Genomic DNA, 14,186 nt, shown 5'->3' on the forward strand with positions numbered 1-14,186 from the left:
AACCAGCTTTCCACCATGCTGTTCAGAAATTTATGAACTACTTCTTTCATCTCGTCGTCAGAGATGAATTGCTTTCCAGCCAAATATTCTTTTAACCTAGGGAACAGGTGATAGTCACTGGGCACCAAGTCAGGACTATAGGGTGGGTTGCCGCATGTGGTCCTCAATCAGCATACGTGGCACCTATCTTGGGCACACCTTCCGGTAGTTCAATGTTTCAGTTAAAATTCTGTGAGCGGTGCTTTGGGAAACCTCAGGAACCAATGTGAAAAGATCATCTAGGATGATCCACTGATCTTCACGCATGCTTTGCTCATTCTTCAACACTGTCTCCTCAGAAATTGACGGTCTCCCGTTCCCTCGTTCGTCGTAAATTTCGATCTGACCAGCTGCAAACTCTCTACATCACTTATGAACATTTTTGACATCCATGCACGATTCACCACAAACTTCCATCAAGTGGCGATGGATTTAAATTGGCGCAGTGCCTTTTACATTCAAAAACCGAATAACCACGCACAATTCGCACTTTGCAGTAACATCTAACGGGAGTTCCATTCTCTACGGCTGCCAAGCCAAGACTGAGTGCCTCAGCGCGGTGTGCGCATGTTTACACACAGTGTGTGAAACACTCTTCATAACAGTGTGACCAACTGCCACACAAACAGAGTACTGTATGTATAAAAAAAATAGGAGACCTTACTTTTGGGATTACCCTCGTATCTTACCAGAGTATTCTGAGGGAGCTCTCAGTTCTGCTAGGCTGCCATTACTTGGCTGGTCCCAGCCACTTACAACCTCCCAGGAACGTATTCCTGCAATGCTGGTGTCATCCTTCAAACCATGAAGCTTCTTTAAAATTTACCTGACCTAAAATTCCTCCTGTACAGACGGAATAATATTAATTAACTTCCATCTCACTCTCATCTCTGGACACACAGAAAATTGGGAGACAGTTTTTTTTTCTCTGTTTAATTTTGATTATAGTTTAATTTCCTAATACAATAAATGTAGTATCACACAAAACACTACATTTCTGCACTTACATTCTTGAAGATTTTATTACCAGACTGATAACTAAAGTATAGTTGTGCAATGTCAACTGTCATAAATGTCTCTGAAAATAATGTAAAAAAACTTTCTGTAAAATAACTACACTCACTGTTGTCAAAAATTTACAAAACATTTTATTTTTCTGCTGCATAGTACATAATACAGAAACAAAGGTCACTTAAAAATTACTCATTTTGAAACTAGTTGTTGAAGAACTTGGATTAGAGTCTCTTGATTGGAACACATTTTTTCAAAAAAGATTGTAACATTTGAAGCAAGGTTATCCACTGAAGCAGCTATCTTATTCAATGCTTCCAATTGTTGTTCTTGATAATGGCTCTGGATGTCATCCCTGTATAACATAGAAAACGGAAAGCTGCAGTAAATATAATTTGTGTGTTTCAGTAAGTCAGTTAGAGCAGTGAAATTAAGTCTTAAATATTTTCCCCTACACACGCTGAACCAAAATTTAGAGAGCCCGAACTTATTTTAACAAAACAAAGTTTATATCATCTTGTCCAAATCAATATCTTTCTTTAAATAAGCGCTGTCAACAGAATAATGATTGGTTAATATTTTCCGTTTTCCTATCATTTAGTTTCTTAACATTTCTGAGCTAAGATACAGCTGGCTGGATACAGCTCTCCACACTACTCTATCCCGTGTGAGTCTCTTCATCTCCAAATAGCTACTGCAACCTACATCCTTCTGAATCTGCTTATTGTATTCCTGTCTTGGTCTCCCTCTATAATTTTTATCCCCCACACTTCCCTCCGGTATTAAATTGATGATCCCTTGATGTCTCAGTATGTGTTCTGTCAACCAATCCCTTCTTTTGGTTAAGATGTGCCACAAATTTCTTATCTCCTCAATTCTCTTCAGTACCTCCTCATTAGTTATGTGATCTAACCATCTAATCTTCAACATTCTTCTGTAGTATCATATTTCAAAAGCTTCTATTCTCTTCTCGTCTAAACTGTTTACGCCCACATTTGTATGCTACAGAATTGTGACTTTTGAACTACACAGCTCCAAGGTATGAAACTCTCATTCATAAATATGAGTGATTATGCTTTTCATATATGTGTTATACTCTTAACTAGTAGACATCTACATCTTCGTGATTACTCTTCTATTCACAATTAATGTCCCTGGACTATGTTGGTTGAACTAAAACTTTCTGTATTCTTTTGGTTCGATATGACATTGTCAAATCGTTGGCTACACCACAAATCCCACAAGACTTCAATTATCTGGAAGAATATTGTGATTCACACAATCAAATGCCTTAGACAGGTCACAGAAAATACCAAACAGTGCTATTTCATTAATGTTTGGAAAATCTGGCAAGTGAACAAGTAGACAGCATTCTCTGAAACACAAACTATGATTTACTATTTGCTAAGGATATTATTGTTGCTAAGGTGGGATACTATTCTACAATACATCACTTTCTCAAAAATTTTGTCAGCAGTGAAACAGGCTGGCAGTTCCTGACATCTCTCTTATCACATTTCTAAAAAAGGGGTTCAAAAATGGCCTATTTCAGTCTCTGGAAAAATGCACTGAGTTAGTGATGCATTACATACTTTGGATACTGCTGGAATTATTGTATGATAACAAATCTTTAGTACTATATGGGAAACACCATCAAAACCAGATGAGCTTTTATTTTTGAGAGAATGTATAATTTTCTTAATTTCAGACGGAGAAGCTGGTGCTACATTCATATGATTGAATTTTATGAGAGTTACCTTTTCAACATACTGCTGTGATTTTTCTCTTGAATTCTTTGTCCCTATGCTTTCTATTACATTTAAGAAATGATTATTAAATCCGTTTGCTACCTGTCACCATTTATAGCCCTTCCAGCCAGTTCAATATTGACATCTTGTTCTGTGTCTGGTTGCCCTGTCTCTCATTTCACTATGTTCCACAAGGCCTTAAGTCTCTTGTCAAAATTTCCGATTTCTGACATTACGTACATGTTTTCTGATTTTTTTAGTAACCCTTCTTGCTAACTTTAAGTAGTTTTTGTAGTGTGCAAATACTGTAGGATCCCTACTTTTACTTGCCAAAAGATACATTTCCCTCTTCCTTTCACCAGAAAAGACTGGACTAGACAGGGCTTTCACTCACACTCACTCACTGGTCATACCGGACCTGAGAGTTCATTACCACAGCAACATATTTTCGCCATATGTCCCTGTCTTGGGCTATTTCCTTCCATTCATCTTCAATACCTAGGCTCCTCAAATCAGCTTTCACATTGTCCTCCCATCTCCGCGCTGCCCTGCCCTCATCCATTCGAGCTATGTGACCCACCCATCGCAGCCTACATTATTTAATAATACTGATTATGTCAGGGCTTGAATAGAGTTCGTGAACCTCTTCGTTATGCAGTTTTCTCCATTCTCTGCTGATGTCATCCCTTTTTGCTCCGAAAATTTTCCTCAAAATTTTGTTTTCAAATACTCGAAACGGCTTTTCATTTTGCACAGTGAGAGACCAAGTCTCACACCCATACAGCATAACTGGTAGAATAACAGTTTTGTATATTCTAATCTTTAAATTCCTAGACAATATCCATGATGAAAGTAATCTATTCAGTGAGAAGTAGCATGCATTTCCCACCCGTAATCTCTTCTTCAGTACGGATTTAATCTCATTTCTTGAAATGATGTCCACGCCTAGATACTTAAACGTGTTCACTTTTTCAAACTGCATGTCTCCAACTCTTAACATTTCCTAATCTGCTGCTGTTGACATTCTAGTAGTAATCATGTATTTAGTTTTGTCTTCACTTATCCTTAGACCTACATCTTCGCTAGCCTTGATTAACGCATTCGCATTTGCTGTTAGAGATGCTTTCCTATCGCTAATGATGTTTAGATCATCTGCATACCCTAATATCTTAATATTTCCATTTAAATCCACACCCTCTGAATTATCTGCTGCTATTCATACAATATATTCTAAGACTAAATTAAGAAGTAGCAGAGACAGGGCACCTCCCTGCTTAAGTCCGTTCTTTATTACAAAGTCTTCTGACTCCAATTTCCCCACACGTACTCTGCCTTTTGTGTTTTTCAAACTCGCTTCTATAAGTCTAACATACTTATTTGGTATTCCAAGTTCCAAAAGAATTCTGTACCATTTTGATTGCAATACTGAATCATATGCTTTTGTAAAATCTATGAAAAGATTATGAACAGGTTTATTGTATTCCCATTTCATTTCCAAAATTTGATGCAGGGTGAATATTTGGTCTATAGTTGATCTGTTCCTCTGAAAGCCAGCTTGGTAATCCCCCACAATATCATCTGCATATGGTGTAAGACTGCTTAGCAGAATATTCGAGAAAATTTCGGAACATACGTGTAACAGCGCTATCCCTCTATAATTACTACAATCCATTTTGTCGCCCTTCTTAAAAATTGGGATCAGAATCGGCTCCTGCCATTCTTCAGGTATCATCTCTGAGTTCCATACTTTCACCAATTTCTGTCCCCCATTTTTAACTAATTCTGCAGTTATGCAATCTGATCCTGGTGCTTTATGGGTTTTCAATTTGTTGATTGCATCTCTTACTTCCTTTAACGTGGGCTCAGGTATCTGGGGTTCTGCTGTATGTATTTCGTACACCCGCTCATTTCCTGCCTCTACAGCAACATCAGGGTGTCACAATGCAGAACTTGTTAGGTTCGACACTGACAAGCTAAATGATGAAAAATTTAGAAGATGTACATCACAGAAATTTCAAATAGGTATGATGCTCTCAGGACACACGAAGATCAAGGCGAGAATGTAAATAAACAGTGGATCACTGTGAGGAATAATATCAAAGAGGCAGCGAAGGTCACAATAGGTACAATTAAGAAGAACAGGAGGAAATCGTGGTTTGATAAGGAATGCAAGAAATTGGTAGAGGAAAGGAGAAAAGCGCAGTTAGATTAGGGTAGAATGGGAGACAGAAAACGAGAGGAGTTCTTGAACATCAGAAGGGAAGTTGGTCGTAGGCTACGGGCAAAGAAGAGGGATTATTTGAACAGTCAAATTAAAACAAAAAACATTAGGGAACTTTACCTAGACATAAATGTGTATAGGAAGGGGTTCAAGGCTAGGACAAATGCACTTCGAGGGGATGCTGGGGGAATACTGACAGACCCCAGTGCTATATTAAGTAAATAGAGGGCATATTTTGAGCATCTATTAAATGTACACCAGACAGGGCTTTGTTTCTCCTAAATCTTTTATGCTCAAAGTGCTCATCATCATTCCCGATGCAACTTGTCTTTCGCCATACTATTACCAAAAAAAGGTACACGAATCTTATATATAAAAATTAACAACTGCAAGATTTTCACCTGACCTTTTAATGAACTGACAATCTTCATCAGTATTTACAACATAACCTAGGCTTGAAGTACACTTTTTTGCCTTCTCATTCCACTGTCTAACTGACTGTTTTTAACATAAATGGTCTTGGTTAGCTTATAGAATTTACCTTCATTACAAAACCATCTGATTGCTGTATGAAAATGGTTTCCTCCAAGATCCCACATAGAAAAACAGTTTTAGTATAAAGATGATTAAACTTTACATAAAGATTTGCAGCTAAACTATAGAGAGATCATAGAGTACTATCTCCCACACGTGGAGAAAAGGTTTCATCACAGTCTATACAAAACTTTGGAGTAAATCCCTTATCAACAATTCTAACAAGATAGAGTGCTGTATCATTTGCATCCCTTTCCAACTACAACATCCACTTATTGCCAAAGATACTTTTACACTTTGGTGGGTCCAAAAGTTCCCAAACACCATTATTCTGGAACCACCATTTCCTCTTCCATTGCCTTCATCCAGTTTCTCTGTCACTCCTTAACATGGCATCTACCAGGTTCACAGGATCTTTGCCCAAACTGGAAACATCACTTACCAAAACAGTGACCATCTCGGTACTCCTTGTGTTTGAGTACATGGGCTGGCCTTCTGACTGGCTGGTCATCATCTGGAGCATCAGGGTCCCTCGGCAGCATCTCAGTCTACCCTATGTCTACCACTGACTGAGCATCCACGATATAGTCTAGGTGTTGATTGGTGTCTGCACTGTCACTCCCAGCAGAGCTGACTTCCACTACTTCCTCTTCCTCATATGAGATCTTCATATCCAGGTAATGTCAGTCTTGCACTCATTCTCCAGATAAACGACACTCCAGCCTTTCACAATATTCTTAGCTTTTTGTGGATCACTTACTATGTAGCCTTTAATCATTTCATCAAACCCTACAAAAATGAGTTTCTTAGCCTTTGCATCCCACTCTGTTCTATTTTGATCTGGTATGTGGATACGGACTTGACCACCAAGTACTTTTAAATTTTTCAAAGAAGATACTTTATCCTTTGGAGTCTTACAATTAAGTGTTCTGTGAAGAGCGTGTTTCTTTATGTGAGCAGCTGTACTGCGTGCTTCCACCCAATACTGCTTAGGTAGATCAGATTCAAATAACATGCAGTGTGTCACTTCACAAATTGATTGTCCTTTCCACTATGCCACTCTGTTCTTAACTACAGGTCATGCTAATCTAATGCTCACTCCAGTTCTCTCTGAAAATTGAATCAATTTTAGAGTGCACAAAATCACTGCCATTGTCTGATCTAACAGCTTTGATTTTTGCATCAACCCCATTTTCTACCCAAGTTATAAACTCACAGTAAAAATTAAGTGTTTGAGTTTTATTCTGGAGAAAAGAACAGAAGTCCTACTGGAATAATCATCAACTAGTACATACATGCACTTAGCCCTGCATCTGCTCCATGGGGACACATCTATATGTAACAAGCCCAAGCATCTTATGAACACTATCCTTCAGCCTCAGGAAATGGAAATTTAAACAACTTACCTAGCACACGATTTATACTTCACAAGTTCAGAATAACAACACTCCAGCTTTATGCCTCTACTCTGTAAACATAACCTAAGTCCACTATCAGCTCTAACATCAAGTTTAGATGGCGTAAGTGCTCCATGTTAGAAAAATTTGTAAAAGCTACAGCATTCTCCATAACACAGGTTCAACATGTTTTTAGTTTATAAATACCATTTTACTTTGATCCAGAACAAAGCAGCTCATGCCTTTTACATTCATCATTTTTAAAAACAACATTTATGCTGTCTCTTTTTTTTAGGTGCAACTGATTACAATTATACTTACAAGTGTTCTGCAGAGTTGTTTCCATTTTATTTACAGTATTTTGATGACCAACTCAGTAGTCTTCTTCAGATGCAGTGAGTTTTGCTGTACATGTACTCACTGCCTGGACCCCAGCCATACAACTATTGCTGATATCACACTGCTATTTACAACCAAGTTCGATTCTCAATGCTGATTATCTCCAGTAAGAGGAAGATAGTGGATCCACTAACTCTAACAGCTCATGATAATGGAAAGGTTCGTCTCGGGATAGATAAACATTACATAGTCATCCAAACTGACAGGCAGACACTAACGGCCACAGCCTCTAGTTCAGAGGTAAGGGGGACCTGCTCACTGAAAATATTAGAGTTACGAGGGTACAAACCCCACCGGACGATCTCTTGTCATTAATGCGATTCATACAGTAGGGCTTGTAGTTTTTCCAGAACAGGGAGATGTGTCGCCGTAAACCATTTTTCCTGAAGTGCTAAGCTAATTACAGAATAAGTAGACAGTAAATGACTGAGTTCGATCAGATGGTGATAGTAGCCGTTACAGTTCCATTGAAGGAGTGTTTGCATCACGTTTGAGAAAGTGGCCAGTTGAAAAGATGGGTGTGATTACTTCGCTACCAGGTCACAGTCTGCCTGATTGAGAGCTACATTGTCAAGGTGCATTGGCTCAATCTTTGCAGGAGTGAGGAGCAGAACTTCCGAAGCCTCAGAAAGTAGTTTATCTTTCTACTTATCCTTCTTATCCTTGTGAGACTTTGATTAACGTGAAGATTTCGCTATTTTATCTTCCAAGACTGAAAAGGACCATACTTTTCTCCAACCTGCAGCCTGTGGCTGCTGGTCCTTGTCTTGAGAGAGGGCACCTTAACAGGTAACCTCCTCCCTGATGATGCCGGAGGATGACTAGGTAACTCTGGCCACAGAGATTGTGTGGGAACCAGCGGTGCAACATGGATAGGGGGTGGGGGAGCTGACACTCCCTCCCCCAACAATGGGGCAGGCCCTGGAATACGACCTTGGTCAGGATGTGTCGTGCCAGACCATTTCATCATGTGAGGTGTAGATTGTGACACAACAGTCGCAAAATTTGAGACCTTGTCAGTCAGATGAAGTCTTTCAAACTTTTTCTTTGCATCTTGGTAAGACAGATGGTCAAGTGTTTTATACTCTTGAATTTTCTTCTCCCTCTTAAGCAGTGAGCATTGCGGTGAATGAGGAGGGTCCACTTCCAGACTTTTGGCACACTGAGAGGGATGGTCACAAGGGCTGCCTTCGTGGGACATCTATCCACATGTCTGAAAGATAGCCTCATTAGAACAGTGGGAGGACATGTCCGAACCTGTGGCACCTAAAACATTTCAATGGAAGAGGAAAATAAGGCCTGGCATAACACTTACAAGACATCACCTTAACCTTGTCAGGCAAAATGTTGCAGTCGAAGGCCAGGACGAAAGCGCCAGTGTCCCCTCTATTATCCTTAGGTCCTTCTAGATGTGACAAACAAAATGGACTCGATGCCATGCCACATTAAGTATGCAACTCTTCATCAGTCTGTAGCATTATCTCCCGATGGAAGTTAAAACCTCTAATTCTTCTGAGCGTGTTATGCGAAAAATGGTGACTGGTTGGCATGCGATGTTTTGATCAGCAAAGATCCATTTCTCATCTTTTCTATTGTTAAAATCTCCCTAAACTGAACTCAATATTTTCATTGAAAAACAGTGGCTTCTTTGAAACGCAAGATCCTCTGTCAGTTTGGGAACAAACCAAGAATTCACTAAACTGTCTACTTCCATTTCTCCTTACCCAAGTTTTGTCTTGAGGCATGGTCAAGATGGAAGTGCATAGGATTGTACGCCTCTTCATCACAACCATTTTTCCTGACTATTGAGACGGCCATGTTGGCACAGCCACTGTTAAGTTTGAACCGTTTCATTGCAAATCATCTGCCACTCACTTTAATTGGAGGCTCTCCCTGTGGGCACCACTTCACCAAGGTAAAAGCCACCTGGCACAGTAACTGTTGCCCAGAGTCCCAGTACCCAGAAGTATATAGGCACCTACTTCTTGACGGACACAGGGAGGTTACAGCACAAGCACCGGCAGTGCACTTCCTGCGCTGTCGGGGAGGGAGGGGCTATCACAGAGGGTACATGACAACCCCACAATGATGGACTGGCTACCACACTGGATTTCGGCTCCAGGGGTAGAGCCACTTGATTGGTAGGTGGGAAATATAACAGTGCACAGGGAAAGTTAATGCACCCTTCCCCAGATGGCCTGCACTTCTGTAAAATTTGGAAAGCAGAGGTCAAACCCAAAATGTGGACCACAATTTAAAAAGCCAAAAAAGATGAGGGGAAAAAATGTAAAAAAAGTGAAAATAGCAAAAACCTTCGAGAATCCAAAGTATAATAAAAATACCAAGGTAAAAAAGTGGCAAAATAAAGAGATTCCTATCAGTCCCCTTTAGGACAGACAAGGAAGGGCCGCAGGTCTATTCTAGCCCCTGACACCACAGATGGGCATAATTAAAATTATACTGAAATAAGGACATCAGAAAATCTAATAAACAGGGATAATGGTTTCAATTCAAATAATGCTTGAGGTCTGGTGCTCAATTTACTGGATCTTACCGGCCATCACATGCACGACAGCTGGAAGATATTGATAGCATCTCCGTTTCAAAGAACATCAGTGACAGCTCTGAAAAGTGAAAAGGCATCAAAGAGAAGGTTGGGTATCAGGAATCAAGAACTCTGCTATAAATAGTGGCCTGAGACCAACAATAGTTCACAGTGTGGTTGAAGTCCACACAACAAGTACATGTAACAGCAAAACAGCAGCACCTGAAGAAGAGGGCTATGTCAGTCACCAAGAAGCTCACTATGAAACATTTGTGCCTTTCTTAATGAAACCAGAAACTACTATTTTGGCATTGTCCACAAACACTAGAGATGGTGTCAGCAAATTTAAGGGTTTGCCATAAGGTGGCCAAATTAGGGAAATCCAGTAGGATGTGGACCATAGACATGCATCACACCAACAATGGGATGGATCCTAGCATCGCAGGATGTGGCCTTGGGTCAGCCGATAGAGAATGGTAGATTCTCTGTGAGAAGCATGAAAGGGGGGGGGGGGGTCTGCCACATGTTCATGGTCCCCTTTATTGCTCAAAGTTGGTTCAGAGAGATCAGGAAACACCAATCTGCTTTCCAAACCTCCAATGACTGACACCACAGCTTCAACCGAAGATCCAGTTCTGGTGCCCCCACCTCCAAAGTAGGATTCCTGGTAGCCAACTTGCCCAACTGACCAGCATGTTTGCTCCATGGGACCTCAATGTGGCCTGGGGTACAAAGAAGATGACTGACTGTCCAGCTGGATGCAGGTCGGAAAGAAGATCATGGATAGTCACAATCAATGGGTGTCGTGGCTAGCACTGGTCAAGAGTCTGAAGACTACTCAGGGAATCGCTGCCGATTATGAATGTTTTGCTGGTGCAAGAAAGAATATGACAGAGGACTCTAGCAGTAGCCACCAATTCTGCAGTGAGTACACTGCATCTGTTCGACAGGAAGTGTAGTTCACTGCACCTGGCATGTAGGCAAAACTGGACCGTCCATCAACCATAAAGCCATCTCTGTATACCACTTCCAAACCAGGAAATACATCAAGGATGGCTAAGAATGGGCAGCAAAAAAACATGGGGTCAACAGAGTCATTCAGTCCAAAGGCTAGATCTAAGGATGGGGTGCACATGATGGGGGGCATAAGTGATTGCTCCTTGACAAGAGACAACAGTGGGGGAAGTTGAATTGCAGAGCATAGACACTGTATGCGAACTGCAATCATGCTCCAGTCCTGAGCCTCTGTTGAGAGAGGTGCGTCTCCCTACAGGGAAAAAGGACACTGTAGCTTAAATGCTCATGGGAGTAGCAAATGTGTATCACGTAGTTGAGCAGGGATTATTGATGCCCGATTGGTAGTGGAGAGACTGCACTTTCCACAAACACGCTTTCCACTGGGCTGGTTCAAAAGGCACCTGTCACAAGTCAGACTCCACGACAGTATATAATGTCCAGCATCCACAGTGCTGATGGTGATGTCGAGCTATATGCCAGATACCCATAATCAGACAGGACAAGATCAGAGCTTTGTAAAGCCACAGAAGTGTAGAGTGGTCTGCACTCCAGCTGGTGTTGCTAAGGCAGCAAAGAGTATTATGGTGCGATCAGCACTTTCACTCCAGTTGGCAAAGATGAGAAAGCCATGTCAACCAGACATCTAAGATAAGTCCCAAAAAGTGATAAGACTCCACCACATTGTGCACCTTGCCACTGAGGTAGAGTTCTGGTCATGGATGGACAGTATGATAGTGACAGAAGTGAATGACGCATGTCTTGAGAGCTGAAAGCTGGAAGCCATGACACCCAGTAGTCAGAATTCAGCAACACCTGCAGTGGAGGAGTTGTTTAAAAGCGAAAATCTTCATCATATAGGGAGGGTGACACTGCAGCTAGACCAATGATAGCCACTAGAAAAAAGGGCACACTCAATACAGAGCCCTACGGGAATCCATTATCTTGTATGTAGTGGGTGCTAAGGGTAACACCAAGTTGGACCCAGAAAGAAGGGTGTGCCCCGTTAGCTGCAGAAGATAGGTGTTTGCAATGCTGGGAACCAAGTTTCCTGGAGGGCAATGCAGAAAACTTGAGAAAAGTGTAACAGACATCTTAGCTCAGCCAGGTAGTGGTAAAAACCTCTATAGTTCCACTGGAGGATCCCACTTTCTGTATCCTGTGGAGGTGTCGAGGGACCAAGGAAGCAGGTCATGCCCCAGGGTTGCCTGGTGGCATAAATACAAAGCAGTTCTGAAGTAGGTTATGTGGAGGGACCCAGTGTCACAGGAGCGATTAGGATCTCTACTTCAAGTACAGAGTTGGATCATGTGAGGTTTGGTAGCATGGGGGCCACTTGAACCTTTTCCGTCTTTAAGGTCTTCTTTTTGTTCCTCTTCTTCTTGGATGATTTAGAGGTCTGTGAGGGCTTGTATACCCTAGTTTCAGAGACAGAGGAGGAATGCAAAGCCCTATGACCAGCAAATTATGGCTTTTTCGGCCACTGGCTGGTATCCATTGCAGATCAGAGAAGACTGGGAGAGGAGTGTTCCAAGGAACCTCTTCCTAGTGACAGGCTGGGGAAGGGTTTCACTTCTCTGGCTGGTGGTTGGGGATCGCCATCCCTGGTGTGTTGGGAGACAACACTCCAGAAGTGGTTGTGGGGGAAACAGTAGGAGGGCACCCAACCACCAGGGAACAGGGATTGAGGGGCCCCAAGGGCAGGACACAGAAGGCATGAAGAACAAGGGTACTGTCACTAGAGAGGATAACACTATCACAGCCACAGCAAACGTCACTGACAAATGTACAGGACACAAACGATCATATTTCTTCTTAGCCTCCAGAATAATTCGAGAGTCTTCTATCTTTGGATTTTCATTTCTGGTGAACACAGAAAATTGTGCTCTCCACAGGTGACAAAGAAGGGGGAGGGGCACGAAGAGAGTTTGTGTACAACTGACATCCACAACCCTGACAGGCAGGTCTGGCATTACAACACCAAGATTTGTCCGAATAGTGTGGATTTGAGGTAAGGCATGAGAAAGGGGACACATCATATTAAAACACAATCACCTTTACCAACGAGTTGCCTTCAAAGGCCAAGATGAAGGCCCAAATATCAACCCTACTGTCCTTTGGTCCCTCGCTAAAGACGACAGGCAAAACACAAACCCCATTGTTCCAAACTGGCACAGGGGAGAAGGGGGAGGGTGGTGGTGGTGGTGGTGGTGGTGGTGGTGGTGGTGGTGGTGGTGAGAGGGGGGGAGGGGGGTGCCAGACAAATTCATTGGAAGTGTCCTCACGACATGTGGTCTACCCACTAAGGACATACCTTACAAAACCTTTGTTCAATTGACAAGTGAGTACTGCTCAACAGTGCGGGATCCTTACCAGATGGGAAACCAACAAAAGAGCAGCACATTTTGTCAAGGTTTTTTTAAGTCTGGAAGACTAGTGAGTCGTGAAGTGTCATGAAGTTGCTTACCTAACTTCCAGTGGTGGATCCAACAAGAAAGGCATGGTTTATCGCATTGTGGTTTGCTATTAAAACCCAGAGAGTGTAAGTTTGTCAAAGGGTTGACTAACATATTACTGCCTTCTAAAAGCATCTTGCAAAAAACCATGAGAGTAAAATTAGAAAGAATCAATGTCATACAGAGTCTTACAACAATAGTTCTTGCAGCACATCGTTTGTGACTGGAAGAGAAAAGGGGGGGGGGGGGGAGAGACTGACAGGAGTACATGTAAATGAAGTACCTTGTATCACACATTGTAAGATGGCTTGTTGAACATAAGATGTCCATGTAATCAGGGAACATAATAAGTTTTGAAGTACATCTGAAGTACTAACAGAATGTATAATTAACACACATGAAAAAAACTTGTTCAAGTTAATAAGGAAGTCACCAAACCAGTTGACAACTTTATGTAACTACTGCAGCTGAAGACAGTGACTGGACAGGCAGCAAGAAAAATTAGTATAGGTGGAAAAATGTGCAGGATTGCTTTTTAGAAAAATAAACAGTTTCAAAAACTAAGCTTCTGCTCTGTGTGTGCGGGAAGTTCACTATCAGTTCTCATTATGGCAATGAGAAATATTTTTAACGTGAATGTTGTTAAAAAACTGATGGTTGCTTAGTAAGTAACAGCATGATATATATTGCGAATTACTATTTATATAAAATCAACAATAGCCATTCAACATCAACTGTTGGCTTGAGGCTGTCTACAAATTTCGCACTGCATTACCACCTCGAGCTGTACATGTTGTCTACTAACACCGTATTAGTCCTGGA

General features: G+C 41.5%; 1 protein-coding gene across 2 annotated transcripts in view; it reads right to left on the reverse strand.

The window, feature by feature from the left end:
• Window positions 1-1,162: 1,162 nt before the first annotated feature.
• Window positions 1,163-14,186, reverse strand: part of LOC126263716 (uncharacterized) — a 61,521-nt gene continuing 48,497 nt past the window's right edge. For both annotated transcript variants that reach the window (XM_049960860.1, XM_049960861.1), the window contains exon 5: window positions 1,163-1,405. In XM_049960860.1, coding sequence (XP_049816817.1) covers window positions 1,243-1,405 — 163 coding nt within the window. In that variant the 3' untranslated portion in view covers window positions 1,163-1,242. The remainder of the gene's footprint in view (window positions 1,406-14,186) is intronic.

The sequence above is a fragment of the Schistocerca nitens genome, chromosome 6 (genome assembly GCF_023898315.1).
Source record: "Schistocerca nitens isolate TAMUIC-IGC-003100 chromosome 6, iqSchNite1.1, whole genome shotgun sequence".
Lineage (NCBI taxonomy): Eukaryota > Metazoa > Arthropoda > Insecta > Orthoptera > Acrididae > Schistocerca > Schistocerca nitens.